The sequence below is a fragment of the Mauremys mutica genome, chromosome 7 (genome assembly GCF_020497125.1).
Source record: "Mauremys mutica isolate MM-2020 ecotype Southern chromosome 7, ASM2049712v1, whole genome shotgun sequence".
In the NCBI taxonomy this organism is placed as follows: Eukaryota; Metazoa; Chordata; order Testudines; family Geoemydidae; genus Mauremys; species Mauremys mutica.
In genome coordinates this window covers 64,142,272-64,165,355 of record NC_059078.1, presented here as the reverse complement: position 1 = coordinate 64,165,355, position 23,084 = coordinate 64,142,272, and the positions used below count along the sequence as shown (strand labels likewise).

Sequence of the window (23,084 nt, the reverse complement as noted above, 5' to 3'; positions counted from 1 at the left end):
ACACTACTCTCAGGAGTATTTGCAGTTTGCACAATACCTGGTTCAAATTATTTAGGTACCTTCAAAATTTAGTTGCAAAATATAATGGTATTTAAACAGACAGCATGTTGTACAGTGAGTTTTAATATTTGGAATGTTAATTGTAGAATAGCCAGTGGGTTTAAACCAGTGCTAAGGCTGGAGTAAGAATCCACTATAAATAGCCAAAGTAGACTCAGGCACAAACAAACATCTTGCCATTTTATAGAAAAAATACAGGTGGTCCTCTTGCCAGCACATTTCAAATATTCACCTGGGACAAAGATCACAAGACACAAGTCTCTTCATAGGTGGTAACAAAAGTAGTAAACTAAGGGCTGATCCTGTTCCCTTTAACTCACTGGAGGATTTCCCATTGAATTTAATAGAAGCATTAAGTAATGTACATCTTGATTGCACAATACTGGGATTTTTGAGGTCATGATATATGGACAAGGAGAAAAACGAATACACCTCTACCTCGATATAACGCCGTCCTTGGGAGCCAAAAAAATCTTACCACGTTATAGGTGAAACCGTGTTATATTGAACTTGCTTTGATCCACCGGAGTGTGCAGTCCCACCTCCCCGGAGCACTGCTTTACCACGTTATATCCAAATTCGTGTTATGTAGGGTGGCATTATATTGAGGTAGCGGTGTAATTTCAAATCTGCAAAAGCTTCAAGCATTAAAAAGGGGACAAATGCTTGAGAGAAGCTCTTTGCTTAATCCTTACCAGGGTCGGAAATGTTTCCTGCCACAGCTTTAGCATCCATTACCATTGGTGATATAGTTTTGCTTAAGTCGTCAGAGGCTGCCTTAACAGCTTCACGGAATTTGAGATCCTCTGAATTTTCAACCTCCTTCTTTGCCACCAACAGGATCCGGTTTGCTCGCCGAGCAATGCTGGTGGCACCAGCTACAAGCATCTGAGGTTGGATATTGGCCATTGCAACTTTACATTTATCTAGGTCTTTCTTAATAGCTTCTTCCGATGCATCCAACAGAGACTTGGTATCAATTGCTTCATCTACCAACCCTAGGATAAAAATTGAACATGTTAACATTCCACTTCCATGTATGAAAAGGGAAATGGGTATTTAGGGCTCTGGAGGTTGTTCACATTTGGAAGTATTTACTCTCCTGAACGTTTGGTTCCTTAGATACAGAGTTTAGATTGTTAGAGAAAAGTGTGCCAGAGGAAGTTACATACAGTAGCACAAAGATACAGCATTATCTTCATCATCTGTAACAACTTGAAACAAATTTTCCCAACCATTGTCATAGGTCACCTTGAAAGAAAGGACAAGAAATGCCATATCTAGAAATGTTATTGCATGAACAGTATATAATCCACAATCCATTCATGCCTGCCCTCATCCACAGCATGCCTGCAGCAACATGTACCACATCAGAAAGGGTGACTTCTAGAAGAAATTTGTTTTGATTGACAAGATATCCCAGTGTGGAAATACCATGTTGAAAGTGCATTAGAAATACCTATGTAAGTTTGAACTAGAGCAGCGGTTCTCAAACTGTGGGTCGGGACCCCAAAGTGAGTCTCAACTCCATTTTAATGGGGTCGCCAGGGCTGGCTTAGACTTCCTGGGCCCCCCCAGCCTGAGGCAATGGCTCCCCCCTGGGGTGGCGAGGCATGGGTAGGCTCAGGATTTGACCCCCCCTCCTGGGGTCCTGTAGTAATTTTTGTTATCAGAAGGGGGTCGCGGTGCAATAAAGTTTGAGAACCCCTGAACTAGAGAATAATGGATGGGTTTCATTTAGCACCTATATTGAAACAAGAAACCAGTATTGTTAGTACTATGCAACATAGGTGTTTTCCTGGGTCAAACTGTAGGCCTGCTATTTATTTCAGACATAAAAAGTTGTGCAGCCATTATTTTGTGCACATTTCATCCACCTTAACAGGAGAAAAATACCAAAAATTAGCAATGAGTAACAAAGCTTTCAACAAGAATTCTTTACCTGTCATTTTTTCCACATTATCAATCCATTGGTTTTTCATGGTCTCAAAATGTTCATAAGCAGCTTGATTTCCAGGGTTTCTTAAGAGAATACGAGCAGCTGATATTACCTGCCAAATGTCAAATATTTAATACAAAAATATTGTTACACAGGGACACTCTACATTGTTACGAAAATACACTATTTTTAATACAACTAGTTGTCCAGTTTTACTTTTAATACTTATATGTCAATTTTAGTTCCACTATGAAAAGCCTTCAGCTGCACAAAGAATTCCACAGTTTGAAAATGTTTTAAAATTGCCCTTAGACACCAGGTATCTCGAATTGCAATTCATGTGTCACAAAAAGGTCCACTTTCATGATACAATTTTGCTCAAAGGAGCTAAAGCAAATGAGCAGTATATAGCAAACACATATCTATATGACTGTACAAAATTATGCTTTTACATAAAGTTAGAAAATCATTTTAAAAGAAATGAAAGAAATTCTTTTCTACTCATACATGTTTTGTTAAAAATAATTTTTGTTAGGAGGAAAATTCATCGAAATTACTGCCCAAAAGTTGGAGAGCATGAAACTGTCTCCATCATCTATTCAGCCTTGTTGTATGTAATGGCTAAACACAATATCCTCATTTTTATAGCTCCACTTTAAAGTGGACGTCACAACACAAATACATACAGAGTTCTTCACGTTAGTTACATCTTAACACAAACGCTAATGGTAATATCACCAACAACTTGTTTTGGTGAATGGGATCATACAGAAAATTCCTTTGGAGATTAACAAGGCCAACTAATTTATTATATTTCTGAGATGAGTAAAGAGACCTGCGGCGTGAGTTCTCTTGCTGATTTCACAGCTGCCTGAATGCCTTCCACAGTGGTTTTATTAGCGGTTCCAACAGCAGCTGCTTTTTCTGCTGTTGCTCCAAGTCTCGCAGCATGGTTTTCAAAGTTTGCTGCCCTTTCATCAAACACCTGTGAGAGAAAGTGCATTAACAGCAGTTTACCCTCTCAAAGAGATGCTTTCTTTTCTACTCAGAGCGTAATATCATACCCTGCACCATGATGTCTGACCAACTAACAGATTTACTTCAGACACTGGGGGGATTTGAACCCAAGATTTCCTATTTACTAGTCAGGTGCTTTTACCAATTAGTATCTTCAGACAACAATGTTTTACTTTGTAATTCTTATGTTATTGCCAAGTTTTTCTAATCAAATTAACAGCATTTTAAACTGCTAATCCATCCTGTACAATTGGTTGGCAAGGGGTGTTATCACACTTCCATTGATGCATGGTATTTCTTACATTATTCTGTACTAGAACTAGTCAGGAATGCCTCACACTGCATAATAAAAGGCATTTTGTCACAGCAGCTTTGAACCCATAGCTCTCTAGGAATTAATTTGCCTACCAAAAACTAGGTTACGTTGATGGGAAGAATGCAGCACATGCCAAGGGTTATGACTGTCATTCTTGATACAATTATTTCTAATTCATTAGAAGTTACACAGATTTTTCCTAAAAGGCTTTCATATGTTTAATTTTAAAAGTAAGAGAAATAAAACAGAAAAGAATTTTCCATGGAAGGTTATAATAAAGTGGATATTTATTCTAGAAACTAAAACGTTCTAAACAGAAAAATCTCCACACACACACACACACACACACACACACACACACACACACACACACACACACACACACACTTTGTTTTATATACTTATTTTCGGAATATATGCTCTAGTCTTGGGGAGGTGGGGGAGAGGCTCTATCCTGCAAAGTCAAATTCTCAGGCATCTGGAATCATTCTGGCCCTGTGCCAACCAGCTGGACAAATACAACTTCCAAGTACAGCACTTAGTACACTTTGCATAAAGCCAGTGATCAGAAGCATAGAAAGTGGGTTCCATAGTGAAAAAAATTAGGTCTAACACATTGATTGATGCGTCCTTGCATGAACATGATCAGCATCTATTACATATAAAGATATAAAAATGATTAACTAGTTTAAGTATCCATCTGTCATACAAGTAGCTTAAGAATGTCAACAGCATCAGGACAGAAAGATCCTTGGTAAGATCCTAGGATTTACTGAATGTTTAGGGACTAATTTTCCAGTGAATCATGACACAGCCTTCAACTCCCAGTAGTTCAGACTACTGCTCATCCATTCTTTATTAGCAATTATGGATCAGAAGAGTAAGGGCAAAATCTTGTTTTGTAAAACTGTGTAGTTAAGTATTAGAAGCTGAATGTAAGAAAATATTGGTTGTTCCTACCACACTTACCTCATCCCTATTGGGTGCATCAGGAGGTGCAGTGGCTGCCACTGCCAATAGTTTAATTGGGGTTGTAGTGTCACTAAAAATATCAGAAACCTCCTGGGTCATAGCTTCTTGCATCCTTGTTTTCAGATCCTGAAAAACATGGCATGAAAATTGTAAGATTTTGTAGGACCATCAAATCACAGAAACAGCATTCTTGCAAAAACAAAGTTCATGGGACCACACAAAATGGCAACCAACAGAAATATCCTCTACCAAGTATTTTTAAATACTGCTTCTTAAAGCCATCTGTAATGTTAACCCTTTGGCTACTAGTGATTATAGACCAAATTACCATTAAGGGAATGAATAGTATAGTGTGAGACCCTAGATAGCCCTCAAATAAGTAGCTGCTGATGTGGTATCTTTGGTAAGTGAAAAACTTTAAATACTTGGCCAGTTTTCTGAGCAGCCCCTTCCATGTACAAAACACATCCTGCTACTCATCAGGAATCGCAGATAGAACAGACTCTTTAAATTAGTCTGTCTATCCCACAGCACACCAAGATGTGGCCCCTAAAGTATGAAATCAAGTGCTTTAAATCTCACTTGAAGCATGGAGCTCTCTATACTTCCAGTGAAAGCTGCTTCCACAGTCACGTATTCAGTGTAAGTTTTCCTATGCTACTTCATACTGAATTTAGTATTTATGTAACCACCCCACCAGCATGAGCAGAGGCTTCCATAGCACTTAAACTGCTATAAAATGGTGACGGTTCTACCTATAGTTTTACCTTCAAAGAATCCTGGAGCTGAGTGGCAATCGCCCTAGCCTGAGGAGACTCTCCTTCTCCTCTTGCTGCCAGATCAGCTAGCTGGGCAGCCAGCTGTTCTACACGATCACATTTGGCAAGGAGGTCTTGACGATAAGGTCCTATCATGACATTGGCTAAACGACGACCTTCAGCCACCAGTCCCCGGATTGCAGCCTGGCCTACAATAAAAAGAAGTACTTCAATAATTCACAGACCCCAGAGGTAGAGGGAGTAACTCAGTTATACTGTCACGTGAGTAGCAATTAAGGACAAATTTTAATTTTTGGTTCAACAATTAACCTTCTGGTTATTCAGCTGTATTTGAAGAAAGAGATTTGCATTCAACAGCATTTCAAACCCAATGGAGAGTTAAAGTCTCTTCAAACTCTCCTTTTGTGCAATAATCTGATGCTTGGCCTGAGCCTCACCATCCTTAGCTAGGGTGGGCTGGCAAGAACAGAATATTAGTTAATTGTGTTCCCACTGACCTAATCACCATGAACTTGATACCACCTTAACAATACTCACCAATTCTGATTACTGTAAATTGGTCTCCATCCCTCAAAAATTATTTTAGGAAAAAAAGTTTAGGTGCAGTAACTCAGTGTTTCTCAAACTGGGCTTGTGTAGGGAAAGCCCCTGGCGGGCCGGGCTGGTTTGTTTACCTGCCCCGTCCTCAGGACCAGCTGATCACGGTTCCCACTGGCCGCGGTTCGCTGCTGCAGACCAATGGGAGCTGCTGGAAGCGGTGCGGGCCGAGGGACTTACTGGCCTTGCTGCAAAGGCAACAAGGAGGAAGAGACAAAGGGGTAGGAAACAGAGTAGTGATGTGCATTATGTCCTCTTTTCTTCAGACATCATAGATAGGAGAGATTTATCAGCTGTGATGTGAGACTTACATTTCGGGTTGGAGCAGAAGCGTAGGGGATGACAACCATTTTTTTTTTTTTTGCAAACCATCTCCATATTTAGTCTTGACAATCTCTTGTGTTCATTTGTTTAGAGATTGGTGCTCTTTGTGTTTCTAATACCACAGCAGAGTTCTTTTAAATAGGAGTAATTACATGCAAGTCTTAAAGATACATGGAGTATGGCTATCTTCACTTAAGTCTAACACACACAAATTTGGCTGACTGACTGTACAACAGAGAAGTTTAGAGCTCAGGAGATAAGTTTACAGATTTGGTTAGGGAGAGATGAGAATAATTTTGTCACAGCCCCAGAATATACAAGATGCAACACAGAGTATTGACAGCAATGTTTTGTGACATCTCTTAGTTTAGCCAAGTAGAGTCTTGTTAGAATCCAGTAATATCTATTCAAGTTGTTGTTTTGGAGTAAGCAAAGAGAAGGTGATGAAGACATTTATTTAATATTTCACCCTATCCTGCCCAATTTTTAATCTGGCAGTGAGAATTAAAGATTTCAATCCATTTATCGCTCAGTAGAAGCAGATTACAATAAAGCTGTTTAAAAGCAAACAGAGGAGATGCCAGCAAAATGACCCACACCATTATAGAACAACATATGTTTTATGGTTCAGAACTTAAATCAATCCATACTATAGTGTCAAGTTTTACACTGGGAGAAGTGTAAACATGCAAAATTATTTGAGACACGGTCAACTCCCTGTTCAGAGAACAGCACAGAAATATTTTCATAAGGCTAAATTTACCAGGCCAAATTCTTTGAATAGTACCATAGAGATCTAACAGAGCACTGTGTTCTCAATGAATCCTTCGTAGAGAAATCTTACCAACGGCCATAACAAATGCAATAGATTTAAAATAAAAGTCAAAACCAACACACATTAATGCAACATTACGACAAATTTTTAAACGCTTAAATGCAGAAGTTAAGGCTCCCACAACTACTTATTCTGTCCCTTCACATATTTTTGGCATTATATATTATTGCATCTATTGACTAAAGCCTTAACTTATTTCCAGTGCAGGAGAGTTCCAATTCCTATGGAAATTACATAATTTGCTTATAAAATCTCAAACGTAACTATGCAATTATATATTTTTTCACCTAAACTTTTGCTTATTGTTTCTTTTAAAGGGGAAAGAGTGAACAATCATATCTGTTTACATTTCATGCTTCCAGGAGCTGAATGCTGATGTAGGATGCAGTGGATTTTGGGGCAGTTTGAAATTGGAGACGCTCCCACCAACCAGACCTCCTGGGACACTCTTTCACAGTTTCCAGAAGGCCTGGGGAGTCTCATCACACTTTGTTGTGCAGTTCCTGCATCAGGAAATGGCTAAAATTGCATGGTATAGTTCCATGTTGTGAACTTCTAGAGAAAATTTGCAAAGTTCAATAATAAAAAGGTCTCTAACTACCAGCCTTGTAATCCCTACCTGTGATCTAAAAATCAGGATGTTCATGCACCAACAGAAGTAATCCTGACTGCACTGAAAGATGGGGGCAGGCACTGAAGGTCTACAGCTGCACTACACCTGGGTCATTTTAGGATTCCTGGTGGTCTTCACAGCTCTGCTGCCTGCACCTCACTACTATGATGAATGAGATCATAAAACAAAGATTTCAAAGAAACCTTTATTGAAACTATTTTTTGGATAAAAGCCATCCTGCCAGCTAGAAAGCTGATCAGAAAACAAAAACACCACAAATGTGGTGGACGTGGATGAATCATTTGTCTTCGTAAAAAGGTTTAATTAATTTTCCCACCACTTCCAATTATTAACAAAAAAGCAACTCCTGAATCATTACTATATGCCTGCAAGTGACATGACTATCTGATCACTTTTTCCATTGTTTGCTGGTAACAAAATAATATTGCTGTTCCATAAGATTGTGTAGAAACTGTACGAGGTGAAGCCATATCTTTAAGAAAAACCTTACAGAATGAAACATCTACTTTCTATTTACATGGGAGTTAATTTCCTAATTTGCCAATATATAAATGTGTATTTTAGGCATTGTACTTGAATTACAAACAATACAAAGCAATGTAAAAATATAGCATTATGTTTTGTTCCTACTTACAGGTATGGATATTAGAAAGTAACTTCAAACCCATGTATGGTACCACTTGTTGACTCATCAAGTTTTTTGTGAACACGGTGATTTCATACCAATTTTTATTTAGAATAGTGAATGCATGTTAAATTCACAAATCCAATTGATCTGACCATCACCTTAGAAAGGTCCTCAAAGTTTTCTTAGCCTTTATGCCCTATCTATATTGCAAGCTCTCCCATCTTTGATATGTTGCTCTTTTTCCTCTGCTTAGGTTCAAGTGGAGCATCCATCACCACACGTCACTATTCACCAGCAGAAGCAGCACAGAATGCTGCAATGAGCCACATGCTACGAACTACACACCTCTACATAAATCAAACGTCTCAAATGTGCTAAACAAAAATCTCAGGAGATGCAGTTTTATTGTTCCAATTTATTATGAAGCGAAACAGTGATTCAGCAAACAGCTCACCTACTCCACGGTCATCAACTGTTGGATTGTCAATCCACCTTTGAGCTTGCTCAATCTTGCCCTCCAGATGAACAGCTGCCTTAACTGGCCTGGTGTTTGCTACCGCCCTGTTTGTTTTAGACTGTAAATTCTGCAGTGATGTAGCTACTTGCTTAGCCAGTACCCGGGCCTCTGGAGAGTCTCCTTTCCCACTGAAAATCCAAAAAAGATAGTTGCAGTCACACGCTCAACTGAAATCAAGACATTATATATTTTTGAAAACAGATTTAACTATCAAGTATCAGAGAGGGGTAGCTGTGTTAGTCTGTATCCACAAAAACAATGAGCAGCCATACAGAACGCAACGCCATCCACAGCCTCAGAAACAACTCTGACATTATAATCGAAGGGGCTTCAAAAAGAAACCGCAGAGCTACAATTCATTTGCAAACTTAACACCATTAATTTGGGCTTGGACTGGGAGTGGCTAGCTCACTACAAAAGCAATTTTCCCTCTCTTAGTATTGACACCTCCTCATCAATTATTGGGAGTGGACCAAATCCACCCTGATTGAATTGGCCTTGTAATCACTGGTTCTCCACTTGTAAGGTAACTCCTTTCTTAGAGGTTTTTAAGGTCAGGCTTGACAAAGCCCTGGCTGGGATGATTTAGTTGGGGATTGGTCCTGCTTTGAGCAGGGGGTTGGACTAGATGACCTCCTGAGGTCCCTTCCAACCCTGATATTCTGTGATTCTATGATTCCCTTCTCTTCATGTGCCAGTATATTTATGCTTGTATCTGTAATTTTCACTCCATGCATCTGAAGAAGTGGTTTTTTACCCACAAACGCTTATGCACAAATAAACATGTTAGTCTTTAAGATGCCACCAGACTCCTCATTGTTTTTGTAGATTTAACTGTAATACTCTCGTGACTCAATTCACTATAACGATGTTCATTATGTACAAAAACAGAAATTAAGAATAATGACCAACACCAGACCTTATTTATGGGGTTAGAAAGACATCACTGTAAGGACTGTAGGGTTGCAAAATCTGAAGACAACCCTATGTTAAAAGCACTAACTACAAATGGAAAAAATGAGATTTAGTATTAAAGGCCACTGTTGACACCACATAAGCGTAACCTTCCTCTTCCACCATGCACTTTCTTTTCAGATCTGATACTGAAACACTTTCTTTAGCTAAGCATTGAACTAAAGCTGACAGATCTTTGTGGGGCCATTTTAATGCTATGCTTTTCTAAGATTTATCTGTATTAGAACATAGGTATAATGATTAATGATCCAAGTGCTTGAAAGATCATCTGACAGTTTAGTAACTTTCTTAAAGAACCAGAGTTATCATTTGGGATGGCAATTGTATAAGTAAATGCATAAGTGCACCTTAGTTAGTATTACAGACTGTGGTGAAATTCTGTGTTATTCTGCAGCTCCTTTCTACTGCTCCAGTGGTGCAAAGAGGACAGTTTCTGGCTTCACTTTGCCTGTGGAGAATTTTTATGGCAGAGGAGATAAATATCTTCTTATACGAGGACCTCAAGCCATCTAATCTTCTGCAGTAGAGATATGGTACAGGAAGAAATCCTTTGCTACAAGCTACTAGTCAATCTGAAGTGTAAGACTATGATATTCTCTGTCCCATGAAAATGTTTTGCTCCATGCAGGAGGAAAACCCACAGTATGAGACATACATTCTCAACAGAACAGCTAATTATACTTTCAGGATGCAAATTTCTCTGTGTAACTATTTTGAATTTCCTGATCCATCGAATTCATGCACTCAAACTACAACTGCAAGATGCTCAAATACCACAATCTGCGCAGTATAGATACATACTGTCTTCGTAGATCTGACAGTTTAGCTGTCAGAGCAGAGATTTCTCCCAGGGAACGCAGAATATCATCTCTGTCTTTGGGGTCCTCACACAGTTCTGCAATTTTCCTGGCTTCGGACATAATTCCCCGAATTTGTTCTTCCCCTTCACTTCCCCCATTAGGGTCTGCGAGCCAGTTCTTCATATAAATAAATAGGTACAAATAAAGATTAAATCATCTACTTATATAAAATCTTTTGAACAAGGGAATTTCACAAAAGATTCTTATATTGATAACATATCCCGATATTCCAGTGGCAACCAGGTATTTTGTTATATGAGGCAAGCATACAAAGTTATGTACATCTTAGCTTCCATTGTCAAGTCCCACTCACATACAGTTTTCACAAGTGCACTTTAACTAGATTCGGTTCAAGTATTCACAACTGTTTTATACCTATGTTTCTAACAAGTTAAGATTTTTTTTTTATTTTGACAATGTAGAGTTATTTTTAGGAATCTTTCTAAAAATGTACAATAAAATGTTGGATAATAGTTCTTTTTTTAGCACTGAATTAATGGAGTGCATGACCTAACAATTGAAGATTAAGTTTTGCTGTTAAGAAGATACTGTACTACATATTCTTCCTCCATTATAAAGCTGAATAAACTACCCTCTTGATCAACAATGTACTGTTTTACAATTTGCATAAAAACACAGCAGCTCTCAAACTGCATTTGTACGTCCCACAGAGAGCCAAAAGGAGTTCAAAATTGCGAAACTTTCATAGTATTGGCTCTATAATTCTTTAACAAAAATGTTATGGCTAAAATTAAACTGTACCTCCCCCTTTATTTTCAGAAATGTATCAACTTACATCTGTGTTAAAAGAATTTCCATCTTGAGAGAGAGATTGTGAGAAACTGTAACAGAACTCCTGTGAGCTCCCACTAGATAGTGAAATCAGAAAGAAGAGACTTACGTACGTTCAAGAAAGTGTCCCCAATATATAGCTCATGTAAAGTAATCACTGTGTTTAGGGATGCCTGCAATAGTTCAGCACAGTAACTTAAAGGCACAGTTTGAGAGACTTTGGGAATTCATAAAATTACTAGGTACCTGAGCAGCATCAATTTTTTTAGCAATCGCCTGCTTAGAGTTCGTCATGGCCTCCAGTTTGCGGGCTGCATTTTCCACTTTTGCTGTAAGTAAATCCAGACCTTGAGACACCTGCTGTGCTTTCTGCATGGCCATTGGTGTAGCACCTTGTCCTCTACTCAAAAAACACAAAGATTATCATAGGAATATCATACAAAAATTATTTTTTTAAATTACAAAAGGCACTAACTGTTGTTTTTAAACTTTTCATCAATTCTTACCACAGCCATGATATTGCAAAGGTGTTCAGGAGACATGTTTAAAAAGTATGCTGGGGCGTGGGAACAAGAAGGCAACAGCTCATCTGAACACTGGCTAGGACAGGTGCCTCTTAAAAAGGAAACACAAATGGTGCCTTTCTCTTACTAGAGTTTTACATGCAGCATTAGCACAAGAACTGAATTTTTTGAAGGTTCCCTAGTATGACAACGAGAAGAGGAAAGGGCATTATGGGGGCCGAGCGCAACTGAATTACCCATGGCAGGGCTCTGTGTCTACTTCCTCTGTTCATTCCTCAGAGGCTTCCCAACACTCCTAGGACAGTTTAAACAATGGCACTTAGGGGGAATAATCCTTTGCCACATCTTATGCTGCATAAAGCAAGGAGGACTGTTTTAAATGAGTTATGTACTGCAATTCAAAAGGTATACTCTTCTTTGGTTCCCATATTTACACCAGTTCAAAATACTGAAAAATACACACAGGCTCTTGGTAGGACATCTTACTAAATTGGAACCCGAGGGAAGGTTATTGAAATACATGTAGGAGATCAGCAAGGTGCTGCAGGAGAAGAATTGAAACCACTACAAATGGCTGTTCAAACATTTAGAAATAAAGTACAACTGAAGAGGAACATTCTTTGAAGTAAAAGCCCAAGAATCTTACAGGTTTTTAGATGTGGCTGTAGGAATCTCAGGTTCTAAGTGTCTGAAGTACAAGGGTTAATAAAGAGATTTTTCCTCTTATAAAAGAATACTTTGTTAGTTTAAGAGAGCAGGCATGGATGACGGGGGAAAAAAAAAGACCACCAAATGAGGAGGTTGTGGATAATTATGTAATAGGAAGTCTAAAGGTTCCCTCTTCTGAGTCAGGCCAGATCTCTAGATATGCTTCTTCAACCCTAACCTCTGAGAAATTAAGTATAAGGATTTTTAACTATTTAGCCAGCACAGAAATTAACTGTTGGGGGGGGGGGGGGGAGGAAATGGGGAGAGAGGTTCGTCATTGTCTTGGACGTCTCAAGCCAATATAAGACTGGCATCAACTGTTGCTTTGTGAAAGCAAGAAAACTCAACCTTGAGACTGAATTTGTCCTTGATGCCCTGCAAAAAAACAGGTAAAATTTCAAGGCAAATCCTGCATTATTTCTTTATGAATCTGCTAGAAGCTTTTAGACTGAAGTTTTAACTTTTTTCTTCCACTGCTCCCATGAAGGCTGAAATGGATCGACACCTTGAAATTGGTTTTGAGGACAATGCAACTAATAAATTTAGAGACTGCTTCAGGTTTAAGAATTGCACAAATGGAATCATTAAGTAACTATTAAGTTACTAAGTTAGTATATCATTAAGTAACTAAGTTAGTATTCTGAAAGTTGTGCCTTTTGATGTACAAGGACTGTGAACTGATAATGACTGTTAATGTACATAAGTGCTTATTTAGCTAAATACAAAAGAAGTATTCCAAGCATGAGGGTATACCATTAAAATGTTTTACGGGTTAGCATACAGTGGATTTAATGGCCTTTTTTTTTTTTTTTTTTTTTTTTTAAAGAGAGCTCAAAATAAGTAACGTGTAAGTAATTTCTGGCTTTGTTCGCTTCTCACCGATATTTCACTAGGAGGCTTATGCCAGAAGAGGCCATTTGGTTTACGCAAGTTTGAAAAACATGGTATTTATGAAGTTTTGTTTTACATGCCCTCCTCTTACCAATTTCTGTTGCCACTCCTGGCAATATGCAAGATTCATTAATATTTCAAAAGAAAATAATTGTGCCAGGAAGCCACTGCATAACTACCTAATGGATCACTGGAACCGTTTATTTTGTTGAGGTAAGATCAATGTTAGGAAACTGACTGACAGTCTTCAACTGCACATCAATTTTGTGTTCTCAGCCACCAAAATTCAATTATAAAATTCATATTACAAGGTATTTTGAAACCCTCCTGCCTTTCCACTTTCACAAAGGAACACAAAGTCCCCTGAGCTTTTGAGAGTATAATAAGTTCTTAGTGCTTTGGCAGTGCCTTTCCTGTTCAAAGTGCTCTACAAAACATGATCTAATTCATCCCATTAGGCTACCATATATTGAACTATGTCTGCTACAAAATTGCTCTTCCAGCCCAGAACCAGAATTTCATCATGAGACACTGGGCATGATTCTCCTCTCAAAACACTGTATAAGTCTGGAGTAACTCTTGCAGTCAATGAAGTTACACAGATGGAAGACTGGTGTAAGCAAAAGGATCAGGCTCATCAAGGTCAAATGCAAAATAGAAACAAAAAGAACTGTAGGTGAAGACAAATGTCTACATTATTTATCAGGGTGATGAGCAACTGCTATCTTCTGGTACATCACCTCTGGCAACTCAAAAGACTAGGGTACTCTGAATCATATGAAATGTGTTGATTTATACAAGGCACCTGAGTTTGTGGAATGATTTATACTGAGCTGAAGACCCCATTTCTGCTTGTTGATTTTTCAGGCAAATGTTTGCAATTGAATGAAGTCTGAATGATCTAATTCAACTATTTTGTTTGCTTTGTCCCAAGAACACTTGTAAATATGAATTCACATCACCATATGTTTTATCCTTCTGGAAGAGACGGCAAGACAAGACAAATAAGATAATGTGTACGCTCTTACAATGTAACCTGTTGTACCACAGTGATGAACATCACAGCCTAAACAGCTATATACTTCAGACACTCTTTTATTAATAATAGAAGGTTTACCTAGCTCGGAGATCAGCCACTTGATCAGTCATCTGGCCTAGCATTTTACAGGTTCCCAGAATCTCTCTGCGTTCTTTGCCTGCACACAGTTCTCCCACTTTTCCGGCTTCATCAAGGATCTGCCGTATAGCTTGCTCACCAGCATCCCCTAATATGCAGGAGACAGTCAATAAGTACACTGAAAGACACTCATTACTTATTAAGAGGAAACTGCTAATTCCACCAAGACCTGCTGCACTAATCATACTGTATTCACTGAGTAAAGTATATTAATTGAAATGATTGGAAAGGCACCCAGAGTGCAAGAAATCCAATACCTTGTACACAGACAAATGTTCCTGCAACAGTATAGTATTGTTTTAATAGCATATCCTGTCCCATGAATTAGGCATGAAATGAATCCCTAAAGTTTGTTTCATTTCTACTGATGAAGCTTCTATATAAAAGTTTAGGAATGTAAAAACATTTTAAAAGAACATGATTTTGGATTGTGAGGTGAGAGGCAAGGGAAAGAGGGACTAACTTTCAAAGTATTAGCTGTAGCCTACAGCAAAGCTTTCTTGGTGTTCGACAAAGAGCATGGTAGTTCTCGATTCTCTTTTTATTTTTAAAAACACCACCCAGGTGTTGTAGGCACCTTCAGCACTCACAGAACAACGCCCATGTGCCAAACAACTTACAATTTAGGAATGACTCAATGAAAGGGGCAACAAAACAGTAGGGACAGCAGATTTGGGATTAATGAGGTTACTTCAATTACGGTAATTTAGTGTGCTACATGATGGATTTATTTTTTTTTAATCTAGAAACTAATAAATTGTCTCACTTCTTAAAACTGGATTATGACTTTTCTATAATGCTATACACACCTAGTTAATACAATAATTAAAATCCAAGTGTAAGATACAAAAATTCTTTTAAAAGGAAAGTTACCAACCCAGTTTTAACTGGATTGTATTAGTAAAACATTCATTAAATTGTTATTTTGTAGGATGCATTTCAATGACTTTTAGCCACAGGAAACTGAAGTTGCCACGGTTGACTATGCAGAGGGAGGGAGAGAGAGTGAGAGGGAGGTTTAAAACAGTGACATCATACACAGCAAAAAATAAACACTTCCAGTACTGATGCTCAGGTGTACATTGACCTCTACCTTAAAAAAAAATATATTGTTTAGATCTTTGATGCACAGATGAAAAACAAAACCGGCAACTGGTTATGTTTAGCCACAGGAAAGTCTTACATGATTTTTTTTTAAAGTGTCAAATAGCAGTTTTATATGTTAATAATGTATTTCTGAGAAGACCACTGGGGGGGGGGGGGGGAGAAGAGGGATGTTGGTGTGTATATATAATAAATAAATAAATAAATAGTGGAAATATAGCCTGATCAATACTATATAGAACTAAAGGTATCAAGCACAGCAGAAGGGATTTTTTTATTCTCTGGGCTGCTGAGCCACATTTTCCCATATCAATTGTAGCGTATTACACTTTTTTACTAGCAAAGGAAGATAAATACACTATTAAATATTGAACATATTTTCTAACAGAATGGAAAAGAGAAGATTAGTTTACACATGGTTTGAACTATATCATTTGAACAACGGGGGGGGGCGGGGGGGAGCTTTCCAAAGCACTTTGCATATACATTATTTTCTTAAGATTAATATTTGAAGGAAGGAACATCTAAGAATTTCTTTTCAGAATACTTCACCTGTGATTTAGTAATATACCAGAATTTTCTCTAAAAGCAACACAATCATTTAGACCGTAAGGCTCTGAACACTGCATGGGTGGAGTATGATTATTACCTGGTGATGCATTGGGATCCCTTAGCCAGCCCTTTGCCTGGTTCATCTTGGAATCTATTAAGGCCAAAGCTCTCTTCATAGCTTCAGTGTCCTTTACAAAATAGAAACCTTCACAATCATTCTCTTTGCCAAAGCACAGATAGTAAACACAATCAAAGCTGACAGAAAATTAAGCTTAAAAACAAGTCGATTCTCCTATTAAAACAGCTCAAAAAAGTATTGGACAGAAGCAGGTCACAGTCTTTTCTTGAGAATTAAAACCAATAGATATGTTTTCATTTCACGCAAAATGCAAAGAACTCTTACATGCAAGTTTTTAGTTACTTTTTCTGTTCAGTTATTTTCCCAGTGCTACAATTCCTGCAGAAAAAAAGCTGCAACAATTTTCAGACATAGTATCTTGGAAATCAGGATTTTTAAGATAATACCAAGTCTCTGTAGCAACTACAATAAATTTAGCAACAAGATTATGGTTTCCAGGTATTTTCAGAAATGACTTGATACTACTGGAAATGGCGTCTTATAGTTAAGAGGTCAATGACAATTTTAATGTCCCTTTCTGCCTAATCTGTTGAACAGCTACATTTTTGGAATTCATCTGCCCTTTAAAGTCAGACACTAGCTTAGTGTCACTTTTGAGGAAACAACAACAAGGATGGAAGAAGATACAGATTTACTGTCAACTATTAGGATTCAGAGAATAATCAGAACTTTTAAATCTATAGAGACTAAGGCACACATACACTTTAGGTCCTTTCTAATAAGTAAAAACTTTATCTACTCTACCCATGGCAATGAGAGTTTCTTCCTGAGAAGCGCTATTCTAACAATAGCAAATGTATTGGCTCACTAACACTCCTTCACCTAGAAAAGCCGAAAACATAAGAGTCCTTTCTCTGTACTTGCCAGTGTTGATCTGTTAACTCTCCACTAGAAGGCACTGTGAGTTTTCTATCCAACACAGTAGGCGAGAACAAGAACAATCAAATGCAAGAAGTCTGGGCAGGGCCAGAATAATAGCTCTTCAATAAGCATGTGATAAAAGTAACTTACATTTGTTTATTCTAAATGGTGTTAATGAGCTGCCCCTGCCACAGAGTCATGTCTTTATGACAGCATCTTTATGCAGAGTTCTGGTACTTAACACAGTAAGTCAGCAGAACCCAGCTCTCCTTCTCCCTCCCCTACCCCCCACCATTACACCCATGTCAGATCTCTTATTTAGACTGCAAGATACTTGGGACAGGATTCAGTGTCTTGTACAATGAAGGGTACACTGGCAGCACTAAAGAGGTTGAAACCCTTCTTTGAAGTGGATCAGTGTATCCCAGAGGTGAAAGTAAGCTGGAACACACCAGTACGCCATACTGGACCGGCTTTCCCAGGTGGCAATTTAAAGGGCCTGGGGCTCCCAGCAGCGGCTGGAGCCCCAGGCCCTTTAAATCACCACCTGAGCCCTGCTGCCAGAGCCCCCAGGTAGTGGAAGTGGCCAGGACCCCCGGGACTCTGGCGGTGATTTAAAGGGGCCCAGGTGCCACTGCTGTAGCGGTGCCCTGAGCCCTTTAAATCACCACCAGAGCCCTGCCGCCACTACCCCAGGGCTCTGGCAGCAGGGCTCAGGCAGCGATTTAAAGGGCCCGGGGCTCCAGCCGCCGCTACCACCCCGGGCCCTTTAAATTGCTGCCAGAGCCCTGCTGCCAGAACTGGCGGCGATTTAAAGGGCCCGGGGCAGTAGTGGCGGCCAGAGCCCCGCGCCCTTTCAATTGCTGCCTGAGCCCTGCTGCAGCAGCTGCAGCTGGGACCCCTGGGGCTCTGTCAGCGATTTAAATGGCCCAGGGCTCTGCTGCAGTAGTGGCGGCTGGAGCCCCGGGCCCTTTAAATGGCCCCCGAGCCCCAGGACTGCCAGCTGCCTCTGCAGCTGGTAGCTCTGGTAGTGATTTAAAGGGCCCCAGGCTCCCAGCCGCCACTACAGCTGGAGCCCGGGGCCCTTTAAATCTTGATTTAAAGGGCTTCAGGCCCTAAATGCCCCACCTCTTCCTGTTGAGGCCCCATCCCCTGCTCAGGACTCCGACGTAACAGTAAGTCCTTTAAGTTACTTTCACCCCTGGTGTATCCAGGCCTTTGCAATCCCAAACTAGATTGCTGTAGTATGTTGTGTTTAGGGCTAAACACAGGAACTTCATTTGGTACAGTATGCAGCTACTCTTTTCTTAAGGTGAGCTGTTTTCAACAGACTATACCCTGCTCCAGGACCTGCACCAGCTACCTATTCACCTCTGGGCATAGTTCAAAGGACTGGTTTCAATCTATGCCGTCCTATATTGTGTGGGACCCAGCTCCTTAAAGGTCACTTCATGTCATATTGCAACTTCTTGGTGGCTCTTGGAGTCAGGGGCTGGGTTTGAGCTCTCCAGGTCCAGTGGCAGAACACGCTCATTAGAAGGCCTAGGTCTCAGAACCTACTTTCTCTACAGTCTGTCAGAACTAGAGATTGATGAGCTTCAGGGCCAAGTGAAAGATCTGTACTTGGAGTGGCTTTTAAATTACTTCAAACCATTATAGGGCAGAATATACTGGTTTTTATTAACTTTAGAACTCTATAATTTGTGAATTCTGTATTTAATGTAAGGAAAGTGTTAAGAAAATAAGCACCATGCATAAAGCTATTAAACATTTAACTAAGCTGATAAACTGATGATGGTTGCAGCTTTCAGTTATTGCATATGCAGATTAAAGGAGTTTTAGCTCTGAATGGATAGTGGACAGCAAGACAGCCACTCCATAAATAATCCAAAAACAAAAGCATTAACTGAAGCTTTAAAAAGGTAAACATATTAGTCAATAATCTCTATATCAGTGGTTCCCTAACTTTAACAACTTGTGAACCCCTTTCACTAAAATGACAAGTCTCATGAACCTCCTCTTAAAAATGAATATTTCCAGGGGTTTTCTCCTTTACCCGAGTATAAATTATAAAAAGCAGTGATCTTGGAAATATAAAATTTGTTTTTATGACATGCTTATTACACACTATTTATTATTATTCACTATTACAGTATTTTTATTACATTATGAAAACGGCAACAGTCTTCCAAGATCTCACTTTCATATCTTGTATCACTTTGAATAAGCCTGTTATAAGACAAGGCTCCTATGTTTCATCAAGGAGTATCAGATGTGAAACAGCATGAAGGTATTTAAGAAGCCAACTCAAATAATTCCTTCTACACAAGCATTCAGGTCTTGAGCAGTCCAGGCAAACAATGCATGTTACAACAAAGCTTAAAAACTTTTTCTTCATAATAATTTAAAAAACAATACTAGCTGCCTATTTAATTTTAAAAACAGCAAATAATATCCACTTCCCTTTCTATTTCTTATAAGGAGTCTTGAAGTTTAAATCTCCTCACTGTGATAGATCTGCTTGCTTTGATCTGCTTAGCTCTTGGAAGTCCAGGGGCTTCAAGCTGCTGGCCCCGTGCTGCCTGGGGTCCCTAGGGACAGCTCTGTCCGCCATTAGGGATTTTTTCCCCCGAGAACCCCCTGTAACATTTCACGAACCCCAGTTTGGGAACCACTGCTCTATATTAATGCTTTGAACCTGTAGAGACTTGATGGGCTCACTCAGTGCTTAAAGTTAAGCTTGTGCATAAATCTTTGCAGAATCAGGGCTTTACCATGGAGAAAGGGGTTTATAAATTAAAGGATTTAAAGTTGTGTTTGTCCACCATACCCATATCTCTGAGGCATTCGGTAGAACTCTGAACTTTCAAGCTTTGGATTTATACTATGTATTAAAGAGGTTTCAAGAGGACAGACTGAAAAAAAAACTCATCGATTTTTTTCCATTGAAGTCTACTTAAAATTTTTAGAAACTCATTATCTTCCTCCTCGGTAATGTGCGCTGATGATGCCCAAGAATTGTATTTAATCATGCTAATTGCAGTCCTCTTCATTGATTTGTGTATTTATAATCAGTAAAATGACACTGAAGGTTTCCTGTATTTTACTGAGTCTCTTGTTTAGTCAACACAAGCCAACATGATTTTCCTTTTTTTTTTTTTTTTAAAAGCTTTTACACTTTTTATTTTGAAAACTCCCAGCACTACATACTCAACCTGGGATCTAAAAGAGCCAAGTTGTCTTCTGTTACCTTTCCCATCAGCATCAGGGCTCCATTCCTGATCATTCTGTTGTCTAAGTCTTGCCATCCTGTGTATCAAATACATCAATTCCTGGGGCTCCCCAAAAGCTATAGACATAATACACAGATTGGAATAGCACCCTCCCCCCAACATTTCCCCCCCCCCCCTTTTCTTTTTGTGGTGGTAAGTCAAGGTCTGTTTTGCTTTTCTGCTTGGATATTTCAGATTTCTGCTGGGAAACTCATTCGCGTAGCCGATAAATTGTCCCAACAAATTCAAGAGCCTCTCTTCTTTAAAAGCATAGTTACCAAGCTTCCCATCAACCCCTGGACTGTCCAGATAGGCTACAACTGTGGAGCTATCAAAATCACGGTTGTATGGTACTAGAGTATCTGCTTTTGAACAGCAATGCATAAGATTGCGCTCAGCTTTTAGCCTGTTTTAACATTTTCATTCTATCCAGGAAGGATTCATTTCTAGTGGACCCACTCCAACAGAACAGGCCCCTCAACTGGACACACTGACACTGTACTTGTTGTATGCTTCATCCCTTAAGCACTGACAGAGCCTTCCCCACTGTCAGACTTTAGGAGAGAGTTGGAGCACAGAAATCATTGAAACGTACAGTCCTGTTGATTGATAAAGGTTGGCAAGCAGGGACCTGGAATAAAAAATGTAACCAGGGAAACCAGTTTTAATACAAAAATATTAAGCAAGATGTTTCAGTTTCTGGACTTCGATCTTCTTGGAGTTCTGAAACTGTTCCACTGATTTGTCTCCATTCTGACTCAGCTAAATTTATGGTGTCTAAATTTTCCTCAGATAAAGAAGGTGGAGCAACAGAAACAAAACTGGTTTTTCACAGAGCTTAGATAAAACAGGCAAAACAATCAGGGTTACCACTGCCTGAGTGGGGAAGAGGCAATGGGCACTTTACAAGCCAATCCTCCAGCAAGGATACCTCCTAGATCTACTTTCCTCTTTTTGCAGCTTCTGCCATCACTAGTAATTTTGTGAAGAGCCATAGAGCTAGTCCAGATTGGAAAAATGATATTGGCAATTCTCCAGCCTGAGAGGGAATCTCCAAAATATGACACTATCCGTTGTTGCTAAATATTAACTATAATCTCTGAATCATTAAGTACTCTAAGTCTAGAGAAGTTGTGCAATATCTGCATTTCTTTACCAAAGAAGGCAATGTTGGGTAAAGTACAGCAAGTCCTGTTTTTTGGCATATCAACTAGCTTAGTCAAACAGGATTCAATCCTGGGAAGCATCCAACAAGACTGCTGGATACTTCCCAACAGCCCTCAACTCTCAAGGACTCAACTTCTTTCAGAATCCATTCCTTAATCACTACTGGCTTGCTCGTCTTCAGCCTCAGTGGGAATTATATGAATTGAGCACTGCAGCAGCAGATTCTCTTTTCCTAGTTTTGTTACAGCCTGTAGACATTTGAATTGAAGGAGAAACTAAACATTTATATACTCAAATGTATTCCATTTGTAGTTTCATCCCCACTCATCTACTGGGATTTTTCATTTAACTGTTCATTAAAAAAAAAGCATGCACATGAAAAACTTGTTGCAACCAGACAATTCAACAATTAATTGCTTCAGAAAAATGTCAACATTCATTCAGCATTTAAATTCTAAACCAACACTCAAATTATGTTTAATCAAAAACAAAACAAAAAAAAAATCTATATTTAAGCAAATTTATGGTTTGCCAGAAATATAAATATTGTCTAAATTTGAAATTAAAACCCAGTCTAAGAAACAGTGTTGAAATTATCTTAATGATGTTAATAATGGAGTGCACTTGATAGGAAAAACAGTTCTGCTCCAAATTTTTTCCTCCACTTACTTTATTCCCTCTCCTTTCTGTAGGAATCATCTCCTTCCATTGGAAGTCTCCATCAGTAAGGAGAAGCATGCAACAGGTACAGCAAATATAAGTAAATTAATAGTTCCTCTCTCCGCAAATCAAGCATTTGCCATGTGTATCAATAGAGGAATGTCTGCTGTGTGGGACCACTAGCAAGACAACCAATACCAGGATTTACGTCTTCTCACAAGTGTTCAGTTGTAACATTTAATATCCTTTGTATCATGAACAGTTCAACACACAAGCAATGCCCAATGCTACATGTCTAAAATGCAGGCAGACTATCATAATCCTGCACGTTGAAATATAATTTATAATTAAAATATTACTTAAATTTACCTAGAGTGCACAATGATGTACTTGGAATACTGACCACAAAGCATACTTATGTATTATGCACACTGGCCAAAATTTTCCACTTACTGTCAATATAAGCATTTTTATAAAAGCTCCTCGACTTGTTTTACAAATTGAAATATATCTTAAGAATTCTGAAAATCTCACTTACTATCTACTTCGTACTGCATTGATCTTGGGACAGTGAAAGCTTCCTGGCTTCCCCATGCACTAGAATAGTGAGGTTTGTATGTGTTTCAAACAAAGTGGGGAAATGTTTAAATCCATAAGGAAAAGCTAATTTAAAAAAAAGTAACAAGTTATGGGCCTAAGCCATGTGCTCTGTATAGAAAGCTTAAGCTCTCCGAGGAAACTTATTTATTCAGGGGCCATGCTGATGAAAAGCAAGAGATTCTTC

General features: G+C 38.9%; 1 protein-coding gene across 2 annotated transcripts in view; it reads right to left on the bottom strand.

The window, feature by feature from the left end:
* The window catches only part of VCL (vinculin), a 98,134-nt gene that overhangs the window by 16,119 nt on the left and 58,931 nt on the right, over positions 1 to 23,084 (bottom strand). For both annotated transcript variants that reach the window (XM_045023839.1, XM_045023840.1), the window contains exons 7-16: positions 16,299 to 16,389; positions 14,486 to 14,633; positions 11,492 to 11,645; positions 10,395 to 10,570; positions 8,556 to 8,746; positions 5,072 to 5,271; positions 4,302 to 4,430; positions 2,835 to 2,984; positions 2,003 to 2,111; positions 756 to 1,058 (exon numbers count right to left, since the gene is read on the bottom strand). In XM_045023839.1, the coding sequence (XP_044879774.1) occupies positions 756 to 1,058; positions 2,003 to 2,111; positions 2,835 to 2,984; positions 4,302 to 4,430; positions 5,072 to 5,271; positions 8,556 to 8,746; positions 10,395 to 10,570; positions 11,492 to 11,645; positions 14,486 to 14,633; positions 16,299 to 16,389 (1,651 nt within the window). The remainder of the gene's footprint in view (positions 1 to 755; positions 1,059 to 2,002; positions 2,112 to 2,834; positions 2,985 to 4,301; positions 4,431 to 5,071; positions 5,272 to 8,555; positions 8,747 to 10,394; positions 10,571 to 11,491; positions 11,646 to 14,485; positions 14,634 to 16,298; positions 16,390 to 23,084) is intronic.